Raw genomic sequence first — 27,982 nt, forward strand, 5'->3', positions numbered from 1 at the left:
GTGTCACATTCATGATCCTTTTGCTTAGTGATAAGATGCGCTGCTTTGTATAGAAGGGTCATTATGCCTGAACTTAAAATTTTAATTCTTTAGATTTCAGTTATGGTTGTTACTGGTAGTCACAGCAGGACACTCCTTGAGCAGTTACTTTAACAACAATACAACAGGCGACCAACTGTTGTATCTGTTTAAGCGCAGCCAAAAAAAACTTGTTTTAAAAAAAAAAAAAAGCTGGAGTTGTGCAGTGTTTCATCTAACCGCCCACCATTGTTTTATGGAGGTATTTTTCATGAACAATCTCAGTCAACGTTAACTGTGGTGACAAATAAATTACGTTTCCTGAGACTAATTCACATCAAAAAGCCACCCTGTGTTTTTCCCAGTAGAATGCTTCTAATTTGAACGAGCACAGGGTTTCTGCAGGGTTCACCAAGTTAAAGCTAATACTTTTTAAGAGCCATGTCTGACGATGCTGACTGGTGCTTTTTGTGTCTACTGTTTAATACTCTCTACGGCCTTTTTTGTTTGTTTGTTTGTTTGTTTTTTGAGAAAACTAATCCTAAGGATTATACCTTTTTAATGTTGTAAGTGGTGGTTGAGAGAGTTGATAGACATTACATACTTTAAACACGTTGACAACTAATCCAGTTCCGTTTGCTTAAAAAGGCTGAGATTTGATCAAAAGCCCTTAAAGATTTAGTAAGTGAACTTTGCGTTCATTCCCAAGGTCAAGAATGAGGCTCCATTCTCAGTTTCTAATGAGTTACAATATCAGGGGATTGAAAACCATGTTTTGTTTGAAGCAAGCTGATCCAAGTTTTGCTAAAGTAGCCAGTGTGGCCAAAAGTGGTGCTGAGGGGGTAAAGGTAAATGCTAAAATATGCAATGATGGCACAGGTAGAGAAGAGTCTGTGCAGTCTACTTTAAGCTTGCTAACATTAGCGACCATAAGCTACAGATCCTACCAGACCAGGAAAGGCTTTAGTAGTAACCCCAGAGTGTATTGAATTGAGCAAAAGAGATTTTTATTGCTTATGATTCAACTTTTTATTTGTAAGAGGAAGATTGTGGGATTTCTTTTTTCAAAAGTTACATAGTCTCGCTTTAAGGTGAAACAGTAGAGTGAAAACGCCTGGTACTGGTAGTAGAAGTAGTGGTGAACATTTTTGGGGAATTTGATTTCTTATCGAGAGATGAGAAGATTGATATCACTCAAATGTCGGTACGCTAAGTGTGACGATACCACTAGAAGAGGGTAACTTCGCTTAGCACAAAGATTAGAAACGGGGTCAATAACATGGCAAATATTCTTTTTTACACCTCGGTTTTTGTACAGCTTAAACAAACAAGATACAAACATGTTAATGAGTGAGCTTCAGAGGTGCTGATAGGTGGATTTGAATACCTTCAGACAGAGCCGGTTAGCTGTTTTCCCCATTTTAAGACTTTATGCTAAGCTAAACTAAGCTGACTGGCTGCTGCAAATAGCTTTCTTGTTTGCCATACAATTGTAAGAGTGGCATCGATCTTCTCAACTGACTTTCAGCAGGGAAACAAATAAGCCTATATCTGCCTTTTAAATGTGAAATTTTGGTAAAGCCCTTACTCCACCTGTATTTGTATGCATCAGTGAATGGACTTCTGATAGGTGCCTCTATAATACGCAATGTATTTCATAGCAGCAGCAGCTACAGAATCCTACCCCACAGCAATTCTCATGCGTCATCAATAATACATACAGCGTATTAACTTTTAAAGTGCACATCAAATGATTCACACAAACATAATTAAGTAACAGCAACACAGTGTCATTTACTGTCCAGTTCATATTTCAAGAAAGCCCTTTGGATTGCTCGTACGGTAGTTAGTATAGTGAGACAAAACACGATACACCTGTAATCTAATCAGCACGAGTTAGAAGAGAAATAACTGTCAGATCACAGTCAAGTGTATAAACTCATTTATATGTAATATGTAAGCATCTGAAGGCCAGCTGTAGGCTTATAGGAAGAGGTGGACATTTCGGGAAATACGTTTATTTGCTTTCTTTGCTAGTATGCGGATTTTGCTACCTTTGGACAGAGTGAGGCTAGCTGTTTCCCTGTTTCTGGTCTTTATGCTAAGCTAAGATAAGATAAACGGCTGCTAGCTGTAGCTTCATATTTATCTATAGATAAGAGAGTGGTATCAGTCTTCTCATCAAACTTTGGGCACGGAAGCAAATAAGCGTGTTTCCAGAACCGTTTCTTTCAATAAATACACATGAAATACCGTAATCATGTCTATATAATCACACTATATAACTGTATCTGTGTCTCGCTTCAGTTCAAATGCATCAGACACACGAAACATAGCATTTAAATCAGTAATTGTGAAGCTCACTGAAGTGTTTTCCATCTACAAGGTCACCTATGAAATGTCTTGTGCTACATTTAGTCTGACCAGATCAATATGTTTTACCTCCAACATGCCCCATATGTTTGTCTTGGGGCTCAGCAGGCATAAGGAGGAGGTTTCTCAAAGGAGCTATAGGAGGATCCGTAGAGGACAGGAGCATTGGGAGTCAGCATGAAGCCTCCCGGTTCCTGGGTGGCTCCCTGAGGCTGTGGCTGGTTGGGAGCCAGAGAGGGCTGCTGGTTGTCCTCAGACGGGCAGGTGGTGGAGGCAAGGCCTCCCTCAGGGTTTTGCTGGGGTGTGGTAGGTGCTTGGTAGTTGCTGTTATGCTGTGGGAGAGGTGAAGAAACGAGGAGTGGCAGATTGTTATAGTATGTGGAAGTAGAGCCAAAGATACCTGAGATTATATCTGAAATTTTTATGTGAGCGGTGTTTTTTACTTTCTTGTTTTGTGTAGTTTGGTTCTCTGGTAGCAGCCACAGAATTAACAGCAAAGATTTAGACATCATCACTAATAAATCATTGAGACATATTACAAATTTCAAACAAAGTCACCGTGATATAAATAAAACAATGAACCTGCCGATTTGAGGTGGTTGGCTTATTTCAGAACTACAGCACAAATCATGGTTTAGTTTATGGCACCCAAACATAAAGCATCAATCAGACTTTCCTGTTTTCAACAGGTTCTTGGACGATCAGTATCGTAAAAAAAGTTAAAAAAAAGATCAGCAGAAAAGTTTACAGGCGTGCTAGTGGCTCTGTGAGGCTGTACTTAGGCACAGGGGTACTGTGAGGTAAATTGCCAGTTACTGTTTTGATTAATCAATTAGTTGTCTGGTCTGTAAAACAGAAAATAGTAAAGGGGAAAAAAAAGATGTTTTCAGAAAGCTTTTTCTGTTTGACCAGTAGTCCAAAACCCAAAGATGTTCAGTTTACTAGAAAGTAAGACTGGGAAAAGTAGCTCCTCACACTAGAGAAGCTGGAGATATCAAACTTGCTTGGCATTTTTGCTTAAAAATAGACATAATGGTTATGGTACTAGAGGAAAAGTTAGGGGACCAGGAAAGTGATTACAATTCTTTCTGAGGTGGGCGTGAATGTTTTTAAATTTCATTGCAATCAATCCATTTAATTTAATTTAGAACCAAAAATGTCAACCCTATGATGGAGTTGGAGGAAAAGTCAAAGATTCACCAAAGCCAGTAGGATTCATCCTCTGGGCGCCGTTAGTATCTGTACCATATTTCACAGCCACATACTCCATAGAGATATTTCCGGTCAAAGTGGTGGACTGACTGGCACTGACATCGCCATCCCCCCAGCCACACCGTCAACGTGTCTAAAAGTCATCTCTATGTGATATGAAAAAAACGTTTATCCGAGTTTATCCCCCAGTAGGAATGTAATAGTGAGACTGAAGTTACACAGTTGTAGTGAAGTTTTGCAGGAATCCACCTCAGTGGCGTGACGTGGCAGCGGTGCAGATTAATAGTTTTCTTTCTGGTCAAGTGCTTTCACGCTGGAGTGAAACAGCTGTGCTAGTGCAGCAAAAATAAATTTGATCCAGCGCTGCTCGTCTGGTTGCCAAACTAATAAAGTGGAATGGGAAATGGACATTTTTCACAGCAGAAGTGTTTACCTGTCATAGCAGGTAAAGCATGAGTGTGAGTTACAAATCGCACCAGCAGTGTCTCTGTTCTGTTTAATTGCCCCAATAATTCATGACAGTGTGACAGTGAAACCACAAATGTACAATATCAGGACCCTGACTCTGTAGCAGCTAAATGGAATTCAGCCATGATACATTTTATTATTTATACTTTCTTTTTTTTTTAACCGAATGGTTCTTTTTTGTTTTGCTCCTGGCCCCTACCTGCATGGGTATTGTGTAGTTGGGATAGGCAGGCAGATTCTGTCCTGGAGGACAGAAGCCAGCGTAGGTGAGCATGTGCTGGGTCGGGTTGTACAGGATGTGGGGTGGCGGCGCCGGGCTGGGAGCCATCTGAGGAGATGGCTTCTGCTGCAGGAAACAGCAAGAATGTTTGGGACAAGACGGCGAATCATTAAAGGAAGCTGGAAAGTGAGTGCGTGTGCACCAGTTAACCATAAAACACACACACTTTATTATATAAGAGGTATTGAAACATGATCGCTGCCTGATGTACTGTAGGAACTAGAATCATAAACTTAGGACAATTAAGATTAACACAACAAGATCAGAGACTTTCATGTCTCTAAATAGATTATGAGACTGCAGCTCATGCCAGAGAAACTGCATTTTATTGAGTTTTTAGTTCTTTCGGGCACGAGCAATACATTTTTGAAAAAGCAGTGAGGTAGTGAAACAAAAAGGTATCTGCTCACACATAAATCCGTACTGTATTTCAAACAAAGCCCTCGGAAAGTAATGGGGGAAAAAACATTAAAAAAATGTCTGCAGTCCGGTATAATATTCAGTTGATGCATCGTCTTTTAACAGTTCAATCCGTGGTGATCAGATTCAGGCAGAGTGAGCTTAGTACGCCTCCACCTTCTTCCACAAATCTAAACGTTAGGAAGGTTTGAAACGAGCTGCAGTGCGAGACATTGTAAGATGTTATTAAAATAATGCTTTGTAATAAAACACATGGACCCTATGGTTCACACACAGGCAAGAAACAGATCGTCAGCCATGTAATACTATAAGGTTTTTTATTTCGCTCGGACTGCCTTTGAATCCTGTCTACCTACTCGTCTATAGAGTAAAGATGTATTCCAATTCTCCCTTATTTGGGGGGGGCAACTTTTCGGGACTCCTGCTCACCATGTCCTTGTACGCTCCGAGGATGGCGGCGGTGATGATGCCCAGGAACAAGCCGATCACGTTGAGCACCACTGAGGCCCACAGCAGACGGTACAGGTGGATCGCATCCCAGCAGCCGCTGACACCCGTGAACTCGTAGTACCGCGTGTGGTACTCTGTGCTGGAAGGGGGACGAGAGCACAGGCCGGTAATTTAGTTTTTTATTGCCGTAAATCAAGGAAGTATGCACATTTCATATTAAAGGGCCTCCTTCCCAGCAGGCATTTTGACTCGTCATAGCAGGAGCGCCACAGGTGTAAATTATCGTTAATGGCTACGTTTTATTTGGTATGGACACCACTTTCCACAGGTGTTTCTATTTCAAATCTTCCAGACAGGCAGGAAAACAAAGAATCTTGTACACTGTCCATCACTTGTACTCACTTCATCACTTTTAATAAAACTACCGGGCAGCCATTTATCAGCTCATAACTGAGTAGTGGTGTGGTTGCGAGCAGGGAGAGACTTCTTGGAAAGCTCTCCCTCTTTGATATTTTCAAAAATTTATGGAAAACTCAGAGATTTGAAAGTTGGCTATAGAATAGGAACCTCTTTAATGCAAGAAAGCGCCAAAAATCACATGATCCATGTCAGTTTGTGTGTGTCCTCTAAGAGTGATTTTCCAGCAGCAGAGCCTGTAAATGCAATTTCTGGCAGCGAGGAAATCTAGGACACTGTTTTTCCACTAGCCCCTGCTTTCTTCTGTATTGTCTACTGTATTGCTTTCTACTGTATTATCACACAATTGTAACAGAATAATTGACAACAATAGATAGACGCGCTAACCGTGATGGACACCCTGACTCAGGTAAGGTTCAAGTGTCTGCAGGGTAACTGGTAGGGTGTGAACGACTGGTGACCAGGGCCCACACTTATCAAACTGCTAAATATAAAATTTTGAACTTAGGCATAAGATAAAAGTAAAAAATCCTTCAGTTTTACTCAGAAGCGTGAGCCTAAAAACTATTTATCAAATTTCTCTTGACTTAGAAAATGCTCTTAGATGTCAGAGAGCTGCGGAGGTCTGTTAAGTTGGTTGAGAGTAGAGCCTCAACGACTGCGGTACAGACACCTCTGTTTTCTGTCTCACAACAATAATAACAATCATAATACTACATTAGCTGAAGCCGTATAATTAAGAATAAAGTAGTTTTAGTCTGTCATTGCATTTTAACATTTGAAAGTTTTTCTGTTTTTGCAGTTATCAGCAAGAATAAATCTGGCATTGATTTTATTTGCAATGCTCTGTCTAAGCATCGTCATTGCCGGCACTTGTCCACGTGGTACGAAAGTCTCCTTATTATTAGGGATGAAATCAACATTTGCTGATTCCTGCTTCCTCGGCTCGAGGATCTGATGCTTATCTCTGTTTTTGTATCATCGTAAACTGAACATTTTAGTGGTTTTGGACTGTCGGTCGAAAACAAAACAGGGCATTCAAAGATGTCCCTCTGAGCCAGGGAAAACTCTGATGGGCTCTCTCTCTCTTGACCAAATAACTCATGATTAATGAATTAATCAAATGAATGATAATAAACATTAGTGGCAGCCATACTTATTATATGATTTCTACTGACAGCACAGGTTCTTGCTGCAAATTTTTGTTTCCATTTCAGCCAATTTCCTATTATTTCACCCATATTTATATATTTACACATTATAACTATATTAGACCGTTGTTAATTTTCCATTTAAAGAGATTTAAAGATTTCCCACAAATAAAATGAGCTTTGAAAAAAATTCTGCTCTTGCAGAATAGCATACCACTGAATAAACTGTCAGGATTTTTTTTTTTATTTAAATGATGTACTGTATTGCTGATGTAGGGTCAGTCTGCATCTCTGATTCCCCCCCCCCCCACACTCTGAGGCTGTCGCTCACCTCTCACAGTTGTACAGGTAGCAGCAGTAGCAGGTGTTGCTCCTCAGCTTCAGCTTGCACGCTTTGTCGGAGGAGCGGCAGGTCACCTGCAGAGTCAGTGGGGTTCGGTGAGTTAAAGGCTCCCGGAGCTGTAACCGTTTGCAATAAATCGTTTGTGAAACGTGAAAACGTGATCCGGACAGACGGTTTGGAGAAAGAAAACACGTGGCCGGTAGGGTAACCGTCTGACCACTAGATGTCGCTATGCGCCTTGTGAAACTGTAAACCGGGCGCCCAGTGGCTGCAACACAACACCGAATACAATCCTGTATTAACCTCAAACGCATTCAAATCCGCGTTTGCGCCATTTAAAAGGCAACTACTGAGAGACAGACATAAAGCAGTGTGAAAGGGGGAGGAAGATCACAACCGAAGGTGGTCTGCACAGGGATGGAAACCACACGCACCTGGTGTGTTTATAGGATACAGACAAAGGCAGGTGATATATGAAGTGTGTGTACAGTATACAACAAGACTGGGTACACCCCTGGTTAGTATCACCGAAATGTTAAAATGTTTTTGTTTTTTTTTAACCAGAGCCCAAGAAGAGCGAAGCCAATTCATTTGAAAAGAAGAAATGTTTGAGTCATTAAACTATAATAATAATTTAAAAAAAAACATATTAAAGAACCAAGTCCAAGAAAAGTCAGTACACCCTTCATTACTGAGGTTCCAGTCTTTTATTTTCTTAATATTTTGTATGTCCGCCTTTATTTTTGATGACAGGTTCGATCCTCCTGGACGTAAATGATACCAGTTTAGCTGGTGGACCTGTGGAGATCTGTGGAGCTCTGCCGTTCTTCCCAGACGATTCTTTTCAGCTGCTCTTTGCAGGATGAGTTTTGCAGCTCTCTCTTCTGCTTTAAAATCCTCCAGAGGTGTTCTGTTGGATTCAGGTCCGGGGGCGCACTTGGCCTTGACTTCTTTTAAAAACTCCGGTGTGATTTTTGCAGTGTGTTTGGGATCACCGTCGCGTTGGGAAATTCTTCTCCTGTCAAGCGTCTGGAGACTTGGAGTCATCTTTTCGTCCAGTGTGTGGGTGTACAAGCGTGCATCCACGGTGCCGTCTGTAAACGTCGTCTCCCCTGCACCCTTTGCACACATGCAGCTGCGGGATCGGTCACTGAAACCACAGATGATCCATCCGTGTGCGGAGTCAGAAGCATTTTACCCATTTTACTTTCAATAAGAGGTTGCATCAATAACATATTGTGCAATGGCGTCATTTTTCAAAGACAGCCACCACGCCTTCTGTCATTGGTAGTATGGCTCTTCCTGTACTTCCTAACCACTGCTGCGGCCGTGTTTCATCTTATGTTCAGTAGCCCACTGACGCTCTTGTACCCTCTCCCATCTTTATGTAGTCTCACAATCTGGTTTCTCACTTGTCCAGGCTTTTTCCTTACCATGTGGAGCCATGTCGCATAAGACACAACAGAGGCCAAAACTCAGGAAGCTGTGCTGATCACAGGTTCTTTTATAACCTTGTTCATGCAATTAGCCTCAACTGGAAATCACAGGTGTAATCGCTATTGTTGCTTTGAGGTTGTACTTGGGGGCCTGTATTTTCTATGTAGTCTTATCTAACCTGTTTTTTTTTTTCCATTAAACATCAAATCGCCTGTAAGATGACACAGTTTGGAATCATTTAACATTTCAGTCATATTGCACGGGGGTGTTGTATATTGTATGTATGATGATAATCACCTCTGTGTAGTAGCTGTCGTAGGCGTAGCCTGATCCACTGGCGTAGAAGTCACACATGTCCTCCTGCAAAGGTCTTGTGTCCTGCGCGCATGTTAGAAAGATCAGAAAGAGAGAGGAGATTTGTCAGATACAAGAGCCACAGTTACTGTGTATGGGAGCTGATGGACAAGTTAATCCACTTGTCATACAGCACAACGGTGATCTAACTTGTGTTTCTGTTTGTTTTTAAGAGTAAAGCTCTACGATTTAAAGGTTTCACTTATGTACTCTTTGCCTTGTGCATCCTGTAAAGTTACCTGCGTGTGAATTTGAACCCTGCTTCCATCCTCCTCCTGTTTCTCTGTCAGTGCAGCGGTGAAGGTTTACAACATGTGCCTGCTCTCAAAACCGTCCACTGCACCCGACTGCAAAACCTGCAGCACTAAACCTCACCGGACTTTATGTTTTGTGAAAGGTAATGAAATCATTTTCATTGTCCAAAGCTTGAAGGTGCAATAAATGTGCCTTTTACTGTCCTGTGAGCACAGAAGAAATACATCTGCAGAGGTTTGATAGCGCTGCTGATCAATATCAGTGATTTGGTGCCAGGTGCTGAGAGGTCCAGCTTTGCAAACTCTCTTCTGGTCCATCCTCATTAAGATACTCATTAAAATTCATTAGGCGGATATGACATACTGAGGTGTTCATGTGCATGTATCCAAACATCTAAGATAACCAGTGAGGATGCAACAATGACCAAATTTGACCTCTCTGCATTTTCTGTTCATTCCCATATAAGCAAATGCAGGTATTTGGATAAGTACAATTCCACTCATATTAATTTAGTCTGGGAGACAAGCGACGTGTTCAGAAATGGACAGATTAGGAAAATACTTGACTTCTTGCGGTTTCTTACTGTGAAGTAAAAATAATTAAATACCAACATTATGTAATAGTGACCATATTTGTAGTGGCCAGGAGAGAGAAACAAAATCTTTGTGGAATTGCTTTTTACGTGCCACAGTAAATTCTGTTTCAATGAAAAAAAATATCTTTCAAAACACTATAAAACAGCCTGAGATTTACAGTGTAATGTTGTTGTATGAGTGAGGTGCCAATAAAATAGTTACCGGTTCCTACTGGTACTTAAATGTAGGTACAGTGGAGGAAAACTAGAATATTTGGAACTATGTGGAAGAAGGGAGTAACAACTGGCCATTTTAGAGGAAAGGAGAAATAAATTATTTCGTCAATACTAGGTACATAGAGGGCAGAGTACTGGGAAACAAAGCGTATTATTTTAATTATTCTAATTAAGCAGTAAGTATAAGGAATGTGGGCTGTAATATAACGTGTGGCTGTTCTTCCCTTTTTACTCTTTAAAAAACGGTTGTTAACACCGGGGAGAGGATTTCCCAAACTTCAGTTTTGTCTCTCAGTATAACTAAATTAAACTGTAACTCACAGGCTTTTTTATGAAGTGTTACCAAATACTGTGTATGTGTACATCAAATTCCAACAGACCATTGCACGGACTTTTTCCTGGAAAATCAATTCTCAGTTGAAATATATGCCATCTTTGGTTGTTGCATATTTACTGTGTACTTGCTTGCATCATAACACAAGAGTTTTCCGTGACTTAGAGAAAGGTGGGTAACTTTTGGACACATTTAATCAGCCCTGTTGTGCCGAATCTTCCCCCAGCTCTTCGGGTGACCCAGCAGCTCTCTGCAGGTCGGGCACTGAGATGAGTTGGTCTGGTTTTCCCGTCCAGTGTCAACTCTGTCTGATTGCGTCTACAAAGTTCCTCATCTATTATGGTGTCTGTGCCAGTCTCTGTCTCTGTTGACCATAGCGTGTGTGATTAAATTTTGTGTGTGAATGTGTGTCAGGGTTTGTTCAGATCAAAAAACAAACAAAAAAAAGGTTGATTAGTTTGTATTTCTTTCTCCTCAGTGCAGGCATGTAAATATATGTGATACTTACAATGAACTCTGAAGCGATGATCCCATCCACAATGGCGCAGAAGAAAGACGCGATGACTCCGATACTGATGAAGATGATGGCTGCCACAAGCTTAAAGAGGGGTGAAAGAGGATGAAGAGAATGTAGAGGAAGTAAGAAAAAAAAAGAGAGTACAGTCATGAGAAATTATTTTGGATGAAAGAAAAAGCACCAATAACTATCATCAGAGTAAGCAAGCATCAAAACATTTAAGGCATTATCAGCTCGTGTTTTGTGTCATTAGAATGCAAAACTGTATGTATTGGAAACACACTTCTGCCATATTTGTAAATAAAATTTAAAAATTATCAATAAGTAAATGCACAAAAGTTGAAAAATATATTATATAAAAATTATTCAGGAAATAAATCCACAGATAAAATGTAAATCTGATGCTGAAATTGAAAGTGTATAGAAACACCTCTTGTAAAGACAAACCAAAAACGAAAAACAATAAGGGAAAGAAAGACTACTGCAAAAAAGAAATAAAGAAGAAAAAAAGGAGGGAAAAGAAGTTTTCATTCCAAATGTCCAACCGTCAACACTGTAATTGGAAAGTTATCAAAGTTTGTTGAACATTGGCCTTGGCCTTGGTTGTGCTACTTTAGGTGTGTGTTGTTCCATACCAGAGACTGTCGTCCTGTAAAAAAACGACCCCACAGGTCGCATGTGCCTGCATTTCATTACGACCCATTGTTACATTTTGTCGTTCGGCGGCCTCTAGTGGGTGTAGCAATTAATGACGGGAGCAAAGGAGGAAGTCGGGGGACGCCGTAGAGAGCTCAACAAAGTTTACTATTGTAACCATGACGACCAAGGTCCTCTAACCTCAACCAAGTACTAAATTTAACCCAAACCATGATCTTTTCCTAAACCTATCCAAGTGGTTTTTGTACCTAAAACCTGACCAAACCATGACAGTCCCCCAACCTCACCATTGTAACCATGACGACGGAATTTCCATAGGCCTGCCTGTAGGGATGTTGTTTCTGGAGTAGGGTCAAGACAAATGACCTCTATGGTCATTCAGGTTGGAGGACTTGTTTGTTTTGACACAGAGTTGGTTCAGACTTGTGTTTCCCACACAAAAGCTGCTTCTACCGGGGCTTTTTCAGCTTGTGCACAGAAATGGGGGCGCCGGGTAACAGGTTAAGATGTTCCTTGAAAGTAAACAAAGGTGTTGAAGGATGAACAATACGTAAGTTTGATATCCGCAGAACAGCTCCTCTGTATCTAAGTGAAAATTGAGCCCCATACCTGGAACATAAAGGAAGATGAAAATGTTCAGAGTGTCTAGTAGGATGTGAATGAATGACTAAATCAGTTTGAAAAAATTATGAAAAAATCTTAGACACCAGTGAGCCCTGAAATGAAGTTCTATAAATATACATCCAAGCCGGTAGTAGAAGATCCTGTTGAAAAGTGAGACAGTTCAAAGATTAAGATAACGGAAAAGAGGAGTTGATGATTCATAACTATGAGAAGAGGAAGCTTCGAATCGGTATGAAAAAGTTTAAGATGTACTCAACCATGCAGTATTAGAGTAAGTAAGGATAGATCAGACTATATTACATTGCAGGAGGGCATGACTGATTTGTTAGGTGTGAAATTTGTCTAGTTACAGCAAGAGCTCTCTTCGCTTTTCTTAATAGCAAAGTCAATGTGCTGCTTCCATGGAAGTTTGTAAAGTTAACGTTCTCACTTTTCTGGTAGTCAATATATGCTTGTAACTCAACGTCCATCTTTGAGCAGCATTGAATTAGACTTTGTTCAAATCAAGTGACAGTTTATTAATTTTAAACCGTGCAGCATATTTTTCCAGATCCTTGTTTGCCTCAGACTCAAGTACTGCTTTATTGTGAAGTAAATAATGAGATTTGGATCATGAGCAAAAATTACCAGCAATATTGTGTTGGATATCATAGTTTCATCATCCTGAGTACTGAATATTTATTTCTTGTTTATTCATTTATATGCCGGAATTTGTATGATGGAAAGGCAAAATCAAACTTCAAGTTAAAGTTTATGTAAGCTTAGTGTCTCTGCTGGCGTGTGTCCTCATCTGCAGCGTCTGGGCTGCAGAACAATAAAGGAAATGTACGGCCTCCAGCTCTGCCAACACAGAGGTGCTTTGTGGGTAATTTATTGGCAAAGAGGTAATGTACAGGACAGAGGGACAGCCTTTTGTACCAGCAAGGTCAATCTAATTCTCCCAATCTGATACACACACACACACACACACACACACACACACACACACACACACACACACACACGGGACCGAGACAGAACAATCTCACACATTCACACAGTTCTGTGAATTAAGCCTAAGAATATGATCACTGATCAATAAACCCAAATCTGGACGATGTGACAAATACCCCGTTCTTCTCTAAAGTTTCTACTGACACACACACACACACACAAATAGTGCAGCAGACCCAGCTGGCTGATGACAGATGTCTGATCATAAACTTTATCACTCAGCATCGTTTCCTGTCTGTGAAATGGCTCCTCCAGGACCAAAAACCTCCTGCACTGAAACAGAAAGATGAAACACACACTTTCATCTGCTGTATTTGTCAATCTGAAACAGCAGGTGGAACACAGCAGTTTGTCACAAAAATCACGCTCAAAAGTAAAAAGGTCATGTATATTTCTATCATCTAAAGTACAGTATACAGTATGTAATGATCCTGCATTGACAGGGAGTGATTTTTTTTTCCTTACTTTGATTTCTGAGGGAGTTTAAAATCGTACGATTTCAGCTAAATTTATTTCATCCAGAAACCCTTGGTTGGGTTATTTTAGTAACTTACAGCTGATGATCCTGAAGCTGCACAAATGAAGCTCAGAACAGATCCTTTAATCAATCAATCGCACGCCATTGATTCTCCGACCTCGCTTAACTTCGTAATTGTCAGTTTTGTTTTGTTTTGTTTTGTTTTGTTTCCTGGTCGGAGAAAAGAGAAAAGTCAGTTTGTTTTTCCGTTTGTACTCTTGTTTTTATCTTTTGACTAAAACTACAGGATGGCATTTTAATGCTTGAAGTTAATATGCCTTTTGTGCAGCAGACATTTTGCCATGTCAAGGTAAAAAAAGCGCAGGTGTAAATAACAAAATTGATGATGCCTGAATTCCATTTAGCTCCGCAGCCATACCAGTCAACCCCGTCTCCTAGATATTGTCTTATACTGTAAACAGCACGTTTGAAAGACCAAATACGGTTTTGTAGGAAAAATAATTTGCAACCTGATTATGTTTTCTATTAAAGTAATGAGGATATGTTGTTAATTTATATATCTGGCAAGTTGCAAAAATGTTGATACTGAAAATATCAGTAAAACACAGAAGACGCATTTGTTTTCCACCAAAATATCGGATCTTGCAGTTCAATATCCACTTGTAATGACTGCAACATTATTAAAACTTTGTTTGGTTATGTTTGTGTATGCTTTGTTTGGGCACTCACAGAACCTGGTTGAGGTTAGGGAAAGATCGTGGTTTGGTTTGATTCAGAAAAAGTTCACAGTGATTTCAGACACAGCATGTTTATTCACATTTAACCGAAACCAGGATCTGTCCCCAGCCCTGACCAAAGTGCTTTTACCCCTGAACACACGTGATCCAGCCAGCGATAATGTCGCCACCACAGCGCAGCTGGGAAAATAGTTTATACAAATATTCACCATTCAGCCACAACACTGAAACCAGTTATCGGTTTTAATGCTGTGGCTGAATGGTACATAAATGCCATTTCTAAGGGGCAGGCTTGAACCAGTACTATGAAAATTAGCTTTACCCTAACTCTGGTGTAATATATCAAATGACAACATTTATGAACAAATAATATAAAATGAATATATAAAATGCTGGATTATAATAGGCCTGCTACCTGCCCCTGTGTTTTCAGTGTGTCAGTCGGTTTATGGTCATTCGATTAAACACAACTTTATTTACAAATGTACAACGTGTCGGCACAATATAAACTAAAATTTAAAGGTCTTAAAACCAGATTATGAAAAATGGCTCCTGTACAAGACAGGGCCAGAAACAAATGTCCTGATAAATGCAGGACCTGCGTCTGTTGATATTGTACTTTGCAATCAATCAAATGAACAAAAACAATTAAACCACAGTGAAACAGTCACTATTGTCAGCCACGACCTCACGGTCCTGAAAAAAGGATGAAGCTTATATAAGAAGCTGTTGTGGCTAATCAGGAATAAACATGTCTGTTCAATATAGTGGTGGAAATGTTTAAAGGAAACCGATCAGGCATATTTGACAAGTGCATTTTCAGGCTATTTTTTTTAAGTTAACCTAGTGGCCAAGTGTATGAAGTATCTAATAAGAAACAAGCGTGAGACTGGGTTTTATCTGCCAATGGTCCAGACTCTCCACTTCATTAGCGGTTTAAATGACTCCGCTTTTACGGGCTGCAAGTGGGAGATGAGGCCAGCAGCGGAGACAATAGAGCCTGACAACTGCATTACTTCACATTAGCACCAGCTGCCAACACATAACACACCCCAACACACACTCTGTCGCCCAAACCCCCCAAACCTCCCCTGATACAACTGATGCAGAGAGAAAAATCAAAAACTGTAAAAGATTACAAACACACAGACATGCTGTAGCTATGTTTCTGCTCTCAGGAGTCAAGTCAGTAAAGAAATATGAAAAACATCAGTGGTGGACAGTGACTACGTACATTTACTCAAGTACTATACTTGTACTTTACTTGACTATGTCCATTTGATCCCACTTTATACTCCTACTGCACTACATTTCTGGGAGAAATGTTAGTCCTTTCTATTCCACTACATTCAAGTAACAGCTATGTTTACTGGTTACTTTTCAAATTTTACATGTAAAAGTAATATAAAATACAATGTTCCCAACATTCTTTGACCTGTGAGCGCCCACAAAAAAAGGCGTCATGGGTTTCAAAGGACATTTTCTTTCTAAACTTCTCAGATGGTTTCGTTTCAATAACCGTTTAAGGCACCCAGAGGTTAAATTATCCAATATTTCATCAGAAAGCAAAACTCAGCGAAATAAAAAAAAAAATGCAAATTTTTGTGGCAGAATTTATTTTTTTCTTCTTTTTTCTCCCGTTAAGCATCTCACCATCCCCAGGTAGGGAATCACCTGACTAAACGACCTAACTGTCTGTTTAACTGTAAAAACCAGCTCCACTTCAATCTGCTACAACAGTAAAATGCTTCTTGCACATTGCTCAACTCTTTTTCGAGAAACGTGACTTTTTTTTTTTTTTTCCGAATTTTGACGTTTCCATCAACCTTTTCTAATGTGATACTTAAAAAATGTGCATAAAAATACGTCGATGGAAACACGGCTATTGTCACATATCATGATACTTCACTATAGCTGCTTTCAGTAAAGGACCTGAATTCTTCTTTCACCACTAAAATAAAGAGAGAAATAACAAACACGATGAAGGTTTTAGAGATGAAAACACATTAGTGACAAAGAGATGAAGACACGAAGAGGAATTTTATTGCCTCAGTGAAGATACCTATCGGGTTATGTATCTAAATTCGCTGACCGCTGCATGTTCTTCTCCTGCTCAGTGGTCCAGCGAGCAATCATGACCACAGCTGGACACACCAGTAATAAGGACCGATCGTCCCATGACCTGTTGGGTAAAATACGGCCTTTTAAAGGTTCACTGTTCTGCTCTCTGAGCTGCAAGGTGACCAAAAGGACGGCAAACTCTGAGATACAGGCAGTAACTACGGAAGAGGCTGCTGGAGGCAAGAACATGAGCTACATGCAGCATTTATAGTCATAAAGAATTCTTACGGTGCATCAGGGCAGTGAAGCCTGTTATGGAAGCGGCAGGACGAGTGCAGATAGGAGAGGGGTTCCTCTTTTTTCTTTCGTTTACAGACAGAATTTCATGCTCCACAATCCTTTGAAATATTTTACAGGACAAGATAAGTCAAAATGAAGACAGCAGAATATGAGTCATTAAGATGTTTCATGCTTCAGCCAAGAAATGTCAATGAGGCACAAATGTGTGTTTTACCTGCAACAAGTCTCTTATTCATAAAGAGGGCTAGTCTCTCTGCAATGTTGGTGACGGGAGCGGAATGTATTAACACACTTAAACCCAGAGATGTAAAGTTTCCCACTGAGTAAAGAGACACAACTAGACGGTGGCGTAAAGCTGAACTATGGGATCAGTTCCCACTCTATGCCACCAGGGCTTGTATTATGGGTTACATTTTTTTGTTTGCAAAAGTGTTTATTACCATCGAGAGCTCATTACACGTGGGCTGTTGATTTTGCTGCTCTCTCACTCGGTAAAAAACACAATGTCTGTGTTTATTGTGCCCCGTTCATTACGGCTGTTTTTGTAACATTTTTCTAGGGAAGTGAAACCACAAACACAACCTCACCCCGCCAAAACTGTCATGTAACTTTTATCCTAAGAGAAACTGGCTCAAATCATACCCAAGCGGATTTCATAGGAATTTTGTAAACATTTGATTAATATACTCATTTGTAGTAAATCAGTTTAAAAGATATGGTCCACATCTTGAGTACGAAATATTACTTTGTTTTTTGAAGGATGAACAATAAGTGATCCACATCTCTCTGACCAGGTGCTGTTTGATTAGTGTGAACTCAACGGAGAGAAAGTAAAGGGTCTCACTTAATTTATCCAGTAATCTTTACATGTTGTTCCGTGTGTGTTAACGTGTGTTTAACTAAACGTCTCAGTTTAAAACAGCAGCTGAAGAAGCCACTCAGGATCCCAACAATCAAGTAATTTATATTACTATACTACACTATAACTATAGGGCGAATCATCAAGCATGAAAAGGCCACAACAATCTACTCATGCAATAGCAATATGCAGTATAGAATAGTACACAGTATTTGTACAGTGCGATGAGAAAAATGTATTTGCTAAGTTTGTGTTTAAAGTGAGAAACTTTTCGCGTTTTTACATGATCTTGTTTTTACGTTAGAACAAGATATTTTGGTAATGCTTTATTTATAAGTTACTGGGCTGCTCTAAATATCTAAACTATACAATTAGTGACTTACACATTAAAATTAATTAATCAGTGTAAGTGATTTGGAACCACTCTAACCATTACGACAGACACGATATAATTAACTCAAGATGAGTTTCTGTCCAGTCAAACTAATATTCTAGATGATCTATTTCCATACCAGAGAGCAATAATCAGCCACTGTTTTAAACAGGAAGATAACTTTGTTAAGTTTTTGCTTCTTTTTTATTGTCTTCAATCTCTATTTTTTGATTTTCCTTTTCCATGTGTTAATATTGTCTATTATTGTTTTTAATCATCTTTTATATGGTATATTTTTCTATATTTATTTTGGCTATTATAATTTTTTAATTAATATTTTTAATTAATTTTTATTTTATTTTATTTTAATCAATCTATGTTTTTTATTTTTGTTGTCAATTATGAAGCACAGCTGTGGAATAAACAGCATCGTCAGCTTTAAAGTCAGGCTTAGAGCTCATTTAAAGAGTCAAATTACTTCAATTTTGTATGTCGTGTCCTTGTTTATCCTGGTTTCCTTTGTAGCAGTCGTAGAGTGTTGCTTGTTATTAGCATTTGACTTGAATGAATTGGCGCAAACAGTTTCAAATACATCATCAGTGGGGTGTTTATAGGCAGTGTTGCCAACTTAGAGCCTTTGTCGCTAGATTTAGCAACTTTTCAGACCGCTTCAGCGACTTTTCCTTACAAAAGCACATAGCGAAAATATCTAGTGACTTTTTTGACAATAATTAGCTACTTTACGTAAGAAGAGAGTCGTCTGCGAGCGTGAGGTCAGACTTTCCCTCTGCAGGCAAACCTCTCTTTGCATCTTATTCATTTGACCACATGGCAGCTGACACAGACATAAATGAGCTTCTGACTTTCTCTCTGAGTGATCATTTTACAAGTAAATATGGCCAGAATCACAGCACAGCCGTTGTTTAACTTACGTGCACGAGTATGGTGATTTTGTCAGACTGCGTCGCAATTATAAAATCAGGATTTTAGCAGTGCAGAGCAGCTGCTTGGAAATAGCTTGGAAGTCACTGCTGCTTAACATGTAGTCTTGATGGGCTTAATGGACATTGAGCGACTTTTCCCGATAGTATCCATCTGCAGCCTGCATGACCACAAGACACGACCACTTGATAGATACCATTGGTTGGTTTTAAAGCCAATTTCAAACGTGTTACCCAGTGACTCTTTAGTTGGCGTTATCTGGATAGAGTTACATTTAGAGAAGTACCAGAACCACCTCCTGCTACAATTTAAACCCCTACACGTTCCACCCCTGTCTTGCAGTCTGCTGACAGTCCCTTCTCACTTTTCCAGCAGGCTCTGGCTACTTTCCATTGAAAGTCGTTGTTTAGAGCGGTGCCACAACACTTTTCAACTACGTCCGTAATTATTTACATTGACCATATGCAGTCCGGCCACATACTAGGTTTTGACCTAGTCTTGTTTAATCTCATCAGCACAACCTTTTTTAAGTATTATGTCCTTTTTATTACATGTGCAAATAAATACACTTAACTAAACTTTTTTTTTATAATAGTTTATCTTCCATCTCATCTGTAAATTTTAAACTGCATTAACCCTCGACTGATGTCATCCACTTCAACAGAAGGGAGGGATGCAAGTTCATTTCTGTATTAGGTTGTCTCCGGTCGGAAGTCAAACAGCAAACGTTTCTGTTCGGCAGCAGAAGATGAACTTGTCACCTCTCTGACTGTTTACAGTTCAAACAACATCAAACCCTCCATCAGCTGCTTTATGAGGTCAAACGAGCAAATGGCTGTGAGATCCAGGAAGTAAGAGAAGCTTCGGAGCTCTCAGCTGTCCGCGGCATCATGGTACGGTTAGTTGTTCTTTAATGAGCGACCTCGCTCTGCCAGCTGGCGCTCATGTTACTGCACAAAGCCTCAGACACAGGAGGGAAGAAGACACCTGTGTGAGAGCGAACATCGTGCCACATGTGCCTCATAAGAGACACTGTAGACCAGTGCTAGCGTGGCAGTGATCACACCATTAAAGTTTAACGCACAGAGCTGGGAGCGGCGCCAGAAAAGGAAGACAGATGCAGCCGAGGCTGGTTGGCCGGGCTCTAAAAAGCCCAGGTTTACATCTACTCCTTTTCCGTCTATAAAATTTGATTAATCATGACTTTGTTAGAAATTTGCACCACAAAAGTACAATATCAACGCTGTCAGGTCCCCCGTCCTCCATCTTGTGGCCCTGGCCTTGAAGAGGAACTCAAAATCTAGTTTCAGCCATAAACTCAAAATCTAGTTTTAAGCCATAAAATGTTTTAGTTTATACTTTTATGTTTTAGCAAAGTCAAATATGAGAACCGTAAAGCTGTAAACAGCAATTATTTTAATTATCAGTCGATGTGACAATTATTTTTTTTAGTAATTGATTGATTGTTCAGTATATAAAGTTTAGTAAAATAGCTCAAAAGGCCTGTCACAATGCCCTTAAGCCCAAGTAAACAAATTCAAATTTCTTTTTTTGTCTGGCCATCAATCAAAAACCAAAAGATGTTGAGTTTACAAAAGGAAAATGACAAAAATAGCAAATGTCTTCTCTTCTGTGTTCACACATTTACAGCCACACACACAGCGTGAGAAGTGAAACAACAGCAAGGACTGCAAAAAATATTAAACTTTTAAACATAAAGCTTTGTTCTTTAAAACTTCTTTACTTTGTTTAAACTGTGCTTTATGCATCTTTCCACATGTGTGAGCAGCTCTGGGGGAGATATCTATATAGGCCGGATTAGATACTGTACACTGTTGCGTAACGTAAGACAAAGTGATCTGACCGAGGCACATGACACCCTGGACACCACATGAAAAATTAACAACACGCACACTGATCTATCCAAGTCATGGAGACCGGAACAGGCAACATGCACAGGGCTACTTTTTCTTTAAACGGGGCGGGTGAAAACTGATTTGGGCGGGTTGTTATAATTTGGGCATGGAGAGATGCGAGGGGAAAGCGACAGTTGTTATAAAAACAACAGGAGGTTAGTTACTGATGTTTGACCCGCTTGTCAACATGATCAACAGTTGCAGCAGCAGCGGGGGCAGTGACACACAGCTCATGGCGGCGAAAAAGGGTACTTGTCTGAACCCGATTGTCGCAATTTGTGTCAAAAATCGTCACCGAGCAATTTAGTCTCAACTCTGCCAAAACTGAACACACAGACATGAAACACATATATTTAGATTCAATGGGACTTACACTTGTATGATGACACAAACAAAATAATTAAGACAAATTCAGAGGTGAAAAACAACGACTCTCGCTGCTGAAGTTTCTGTGTCACTGGTGTCCTCTTCAGGGGACTTGACACAGTTAGTCTCGTGCTGGGTTTGATACACTGTGAATGTGATACTGACAATACCACTTAAATTACACGGAAGACCAGTTACGGATTCTGGTCGCCACTGGCCCTTAAGTAGCATTCGTATTTATCGGCCACTTGACTGTTGTCGCAAATTGGTTGAGATCAGCTTTGAATGCTGATTGGGGGTCAGTTAAGCAGTTTTAAAGACGGTCTCTAATCAATAATCTTTTCGGACGGGTGTAGTTTATTAGGTGGTGATGATGATGGGAAGAGGCTGAAGGAGACTCCGCCGACACCGTCTTGATTGCATGTAAAGGTTTATTACAAAGAAGTACAGCGTCAGGTCAAGCATCTGCAGATCTGCTTGTGAGAGGGTGTGAAGCCAATGAACCACTCTCCAACTCAGCCCTGACCACCGACTCTTAAACAAGGCCGTTGTCTTCCTAAGACACGTCACCAACATATGTTTTAATCATAAAGTGTTACCTCCCTTTTCAGACTGCGAGGCCCCCTCTGAGTCCCCCCGATCTAGGGCCTCTACGATAACACATAAATCTGTCTCTGCATATTTAGCCATACACCTCACGGGTCGTCGGCCTACCTCTCAGTGTCTCTACTCTGGAGACATCGACGTGGTCTTTTTTTAGTACGCCGTGTTGTACAGAGAGGTATTTTGATGATATTATACCTGTGTTCCTGTCTGAAATAAAGGAGCCCTGTCAGCAACGGACCAATACTAATGCAATTTCCCCTCCCTGTCGTTGAAAACCAGAGCCAATCACGTTCGCTTCCCCTGACCACAAATCCGGTCATGTACACTGACCCGGGCACAAGGACCAAGAACACATTATGCTGCCATCGAGTAATCGGATTTGCTCCTTGCTCATAATAGAGCAATTTCCTGTAAAACTATTTAGTGAACTTGCAAAGTCTGTAACGTAATCCCCTAATTTATGGCGTATATATGTCCTGTTTTCCAGGAACAATGGCTCATTTTAGAAGATGAATATTATGAAGCTCGGAAAGCTGACAGAAGTCACCTTGAGAGACAACAAACAAAAGAATAAATGACATTGCACAATTTGAGCTGTCACTGATGAATGCCTTTCTCCCAACTCATTAAACCTTTTGCAAATCCTTTTTTTTTTTTTTTTTTGGCCACATGGTTGCAGCAGAACAAGCAGCGAACACAACACTTACATATGATCGCCTTTAAAAAGTTGACACGGTGAACTTGTGAGCCAAGAGTCGCCTATTTACTCATCCAGCAGATACTGAATAACATTAACATTTATTTGGGGTCGTGTTTTGGTTATTCTGGTGAATGGAGGTCCCATATTCACTCTTCGTTCGAAGAGTGAACATTGAATTTTTAGTGACGAGACGAAAATTGTGGCAGACGACCAACATCAGATCTGTGTGGAGCAATGACGAGACTACCATTCCTCCAAGTAATACTTGAAACAAACATAAATATAATATTTCCATCATTTTTTCTCAATCTTTGAGGTTTGACTGGCGCTTTTTTAATAACATAATCTCATTGCACCCTCTTTTTCTGCGTTGGTTTAAAGGGACATGACTGGAGGGTTAGAGCCACTTGTTTATCTCAGTGAACCAACCCCCAGTATTACAGTAGTGGATGGAAATTCACATGCATTTGGAGTTTCTTTTGCCGATTCTCTATAAATTCAGTTGAAAGTTGCTCTACATTTGGACGGAAACTTCACTAATGTGTGGAACTAGATTGAGCTGGAGGACATCATGCACAGGTTAAGGTAGGACAGCCCATAATCGGACACACAAACCTTTTGTTACTAGCATTACAGCCTATGGCAGGCAAGAGAAAATATTTATAAGTTAAATTTAAGACTTTTTAATACCTTCTAATGGCTTTTTTAAACATGTGTTTTGTTTATCAGCACACTGGGCTATTGGTGTGCGGGCCTCGTTAGCAACTAACAAGATGTTTTGAGTCCAAGTAAGAATATCCTCAGGAAGATAGAAATACCTCCCTGCGTACATCATACTGTGACACTTATTTGAAGAAATCTTCGCCTCTTTACCTACAGGAGTTGGCTTATCCGGCCACATTTACCCATGCGCCTGCAGTGATCCAGGCAGGTTTCACATTCGGTCATCTATGCTATCCTATAAAATGTAATGGCCAAGTTTTAGATTTCTTAGATTTTTTTTCTTAGTCCTAGCAAAAGAAATTTACCTACAGCTGCAAATAAATGAAATACCAACCATGCACACAACAATAAGACATTTCTTGAAGTCTGATGTACTGATTAAATTAAGCAGGGGGGTTTCACTGAAGACCGTAGAGGTGTCAAATAAATTGAATAAATGAAATCATCACTATTTAAATGTGTTACAACAATGGCATGAGATTCAGTGGAACAGACTCACCATGGGTCTGCGATTTTCCACCAGGTGGATACCAACAATGCCCAGAAATGCTCCAAAACTCAGCTGGAGGTAGGAAGAGATCAAAGAGGAAGAAACGAGGAGAAGCATTAGGCCTCGGATGAGGAGCAAATTTTAAAAAAACATTATACACACACACACAGCCATGTCACAGTCGTAGAATATTTCAATGATGAAATGAAAGTGAGGTTTCAGTGTCAGAACAAAGAAATGTAAGGATCGTGAAGGTGAGATGGGAGGTGACTGTCACTCACGGTGATGCCGGGGTAGTAGCCAGCGACAGGCACGTTGTCGGTGCGAGTGGCAGAGATGAGACCCACTGCCAGCACCACCAGAGACAGAGCCAGCAGGGACACAGTCACCCACAGAGCCGTTTTCCTCCGACGCAGGTACTGATCTGAGGTCAGATGGGAGGAAGACGTGCGGTGAGAGGAAGACCTCTTTGCCTTCAGTACCACTAAAGCCCCTGAATTACATGCTGCTCTGAGCCTAATTCTGACCATAAAATCTAGACCTAAATCTCTAACCAAACATCTGGACGAGGATCCATTTATAAACAGCTTATTAGCATTTACAACTGCAGACTCAATGGATTATTGAAGAACCTTTTATTAATGATTCATTAACATTTATAATTGCAGGTGACTGGCTAACTTTTGCTTAATTGAAAAACCCAAGACCCTTTATTAATGTCACGCTGACATTCACTGCAACCCTGATGACTTATTAGAAAGTGTTAAACTTATTGATGGTTTACCAACATTTATATCTGCATTATTGCTGAAGAGAAACAAACAGCCATGTTACTACCAAACATTTTAGTCTTTATTCAGACAAAAGAATGGGAATTTCTTATCTTAAAAATGTGATAAAAACAGCTCTCGCCATCGACATTTCACATTCACTGTGTTGTTCTCTCTACATTTGGACTATTTTAAGTTTTGCATGCAGATCAACAGCCAGTCAGACTCTATTTCTAAGTTAATAAATGGTTTTGCATCTCCATCTGGACCTGTTTATAAATGGATTTCTGTCCCGGGTTCCTGCAGCATCTTTTTTGCAGAAGATAAGTGGTCAGAGAGTCAACGAGCAAAGTGTCGCGCTGGAGGAGGATTTGCCACAATCCAGCAAGCCAAAAGTTGTTAATAATGAAGTTTCCTGTTAATGGCTCATAACCGATCTAACGTTAAGGATATTTGAGATGCTGCCGCAACTTTGAGCTCTCTGCGGAGTCTGGTTCAAAGGTGTCGGGATGAAACTTTGAGGGAAACGTACCTGCTGGATCCAGTATGTCGGCCGCTGCTTGCTGAGCTGTCTGCTGGGTTTCAGGCTGCTGCATTTCGACTCAGCGTGGATGAATCCGACCGAAGCTTTCAGTGTTTTTGATGGAGGAGGGGTTTTCCTCTCTTTCTTTGTTTGTTTGTTTGTTTGTTTGTTTTTCCCTGTTGATTCAGAACAGAGTCCTCATCCTCCACGGAGAGCGGCCACGGGCAACAAGCTGCGAGCAAGAGGGTGTTTTTCTCCCCCCTTATAGTTAAAACATTTTTTTTTTTTTTTAGATAAATAAGAGCGCGGTGTCATATAAACAGTACCACAGCTGACACTGAGCTCAGAAAGGTTCAACTTTTCTTGAAACCTGAGAGAGTGAGAGGCTGAAAGAGAGAGAGAGGGAGAGAGAGAGAGAAAGGGAGGGAGAGAGAGGGAGAAAGAGAGAGAGAGAAAGAGAGAGAGAGAGAGGGAGAGAGAGAGGCTGAAAGAGAGAGAGAGGGAGAGAGAGAGAGGAGAAAGAGAGAGAGAGAGAGAAAGGGAGGGAGCGAGAGGGAGGGAGAGAGAGAGAGAGAGAGATAGAGAGAGAGAGAGAGAGAGGGAGAAAGAGAGAGAGAGAGAGAGAGGGAGAGAGAGAGAGAGAGGGAGAGAGAGAGAGAGGGAGAGAGAGAGAGAGGGAGAAAGAGAGAGAGAGAGAGAGGGAGAAAGATAGAGCGAGAGAGAGAGAGAGAGAGAGAGAGAGAAAGGGAGGGAGAGAGAGGAAGAGCTAGAGAGAAAGAACAATCAGATCCCTGTTTTCACCTCAGTGATAAATGATTCAATTATTTATCTCACACAAGTTTAACGCTGCTTTGATTTCGGGTTCCTGTTTAAAATAATTACTGGACGTGGCTGAACTCAATAAGAATCACAACAAAGCAGCAGGTTTGCTGAGTGGGTTTTGAACGTCTGCATCCCTGACTGGTCATGATGCTGCAGCGGTGATGTGGACTGTGACAGCAGTAATATGGGTGTGCAGCGCCCTCCATCGGCCAAACGCTTGACAAACCAGCCATATACTGTATACAGCTTCAGGCCCACCTATGAAATGTCAGTAAGTAGTGGGAAAATGCATTCAAATGGTTTGTTTTATTCGACCAACAAACCAAAAATCCAACGACGTTCGGTTGGTTTAGTTATGGAAGAAGAAGAAAAGCAGAAAATCCTCACATTTGAGAAGCTGGAAGCAGCGACTGATTTGCATTTTTCCTTTAAAAATTCACAAAAACGATTATTTGTGCATCAAAATAGTTCCTGATTAAATTCTCTGTCAGGCAACTAATCAATTGATCGACTACTTGTTGCAGCTGTAATAGATATACTAAAGTTTGACCCATGTTTTTAAGATGTCAGACTTTTCCAAGACTACATGACGCCCTTAACACAGCGAAGGTAAGTGCTCTGGCCTCATCGTGTTGTGTGGATTTAGTGAGAACGTAGAGGAAATACTGGTGTGCTGATATCACATATTTGGTGATAATTCAGAGTAAAAATATCATTTATGTAGTATGCAAGTAGTGTAAAGTTAAAAGTAACCAATTACTCAAACTGACAGAAAATGAATCAGCAACTATTTTGATTAATCATTTCAGTCAGTTTTCAAGAAAAAAATCCAAACCCAGTTTCAGCATCTCAGTTGTATGTATTTCTTGTTTTTCTTTATCTTCTGTGATTTTAATGGGATTATATTTGGGGTTTTGACAGCAGTGGAAAGTAACTACGTACATTTACTCAAGTATTGCACTTAAGTAGACTGGAAATTTACTTGAGTAGCTGTTTCCTTTTTATGTCACTTTATATTTCTGCTCCATTACATTTCAGTATATAATAATGAACTTTTTACTCCACTACATTTATTTGAGAGTTGTAGTTACTACTTACTTCTCAGGTCAACCTTTTACGTTAAAAAAAAAAGAAAAAAGAAAAATCAAATGTATAGGTCAAAGGGTAGAACATATGCAGTCCTTAAATTACAATAGTAAACAATTTGTTCAATTTTGCCGGACTATTAGCTATAAAAACATTTCAACACACTGAATTAAAAGTAAGACTTGTGTGTATACTGCCACATATACAACAGAAATTATTTCAGTATGTCCTCATTCTAAATCCAGGCAGTTACTGAAAGTCTTGAAGTTGGTGTTGTCTGCTTATATTTGGCTTCATCACTCTATTACATACATATTGCTGCCCCCAGGATGAAGATTGGCCCTTGGTGGAGGAACTGGACCTGTTCATGTGTCAGTCACACACAGAACATGGCTGATTTTAACGGCAAAATGTTTATTTAAATTCATAAACATCTCTGCAGCAGTGGATAACAAGCTTATTTACACTTCTGAGGCTGCAAAACGGTTATAACACGGGGGAGAAGCAAGAAGTGGGAATACAGACAAAAATACGCGTGTAGCACGTGTATTCACAGGTATGTGCGTGTCATGTCCCCTGATTTTTTTTTTCTCATACAAAAATGTGTCCGAGAGCGTTATAGACAAATGAGCCGTGGGCCGGTGAAGAGAGAGAGCCGCTGTCAGCTCACATGGCAGCTAAATAAAACCAGAGATCTGCACTATCTGCTTGTCATGAATATCAGGAAACAGAAAAACACTTCTGACTTACAGTTCATTCACACTGACACACACATCATAACTGATCATTCATACCTCGAAAAAAAAAAAAAAAATCAACAGTAGTACAATTTAAGAAATAGGTGTCTAAAGCAAGACGGAAGTGTTCCACACTAAAGAAAAAACCGTCAGTCCACATAAAATCAACGTTTTACAGTAAAAGGTTGTTCAAGCAATAATTAACTGTGAAAGTGCATTAAAAGTGCATTATCATGATCTATTAGAGCTGCACTGCTGGTAAAAAGTCTTCATCATCATCAATAACGTTCAGTCCCCTTCAGATCGACCACTAATCGGAAATGGTGTACGAAAAGTGCTCAGGAAACAAAGTCCCATTCAGTCCATGCACTGTAGCCTC

At 40.2% G+C, this 27,982-nt stretch overlaps 1 protein-coding gene across 1 annotated transcript; it reads right to left on the bottom strand.

Moving 5' to 3' along the window:
- Positions 1-1,291: 1,291 nt before the first annotated feature.
- Positions 1,292-25,031, bottom strand: LOC120792941 (transmembrane protein 255B). The gene is made up of 9 exons (XM_040132360.1): positions 24,968-25,031; positions 23,947-24,089; positions 23,675-23,737; positions 10,832-10,921; positions 8,867-8,947; positions 7,121-7,206; positions 5,201-5,360; positions 4,271-4,417; positions 1,292-2,723 (listed from the first exon to the last, which is right to left on the bottom strand). The coding sequence occupies exons 1-9, from the start codon at positions 25,029-25,031 to the stop codon at positions 2,493-2,495; spliced, it is 1,065 nt and encodes a 354-aa protein (XP_039988294.1). The 3' UTR covers positions 1,292-2,492.
- Between the last annotated feature and the right edge of the window lie 2,951 nt (positions 25,032-27,982).

Source organism: Xiphias gladius, chromosome 1, assembly GCF_016859285.1.
Source record: "Xiphias gladius isolate SHS-SW01 ecotype Sanya breed wild chromosome 1, ASM1685928v1, whole genome shotgun sequence".
Lineage (NCBI taxonomy): Eukaryota > Metazoa > Chordata > Actinopteri > Istiophoriformes > Xiphiidae > Xiphias > Xiphias gladius.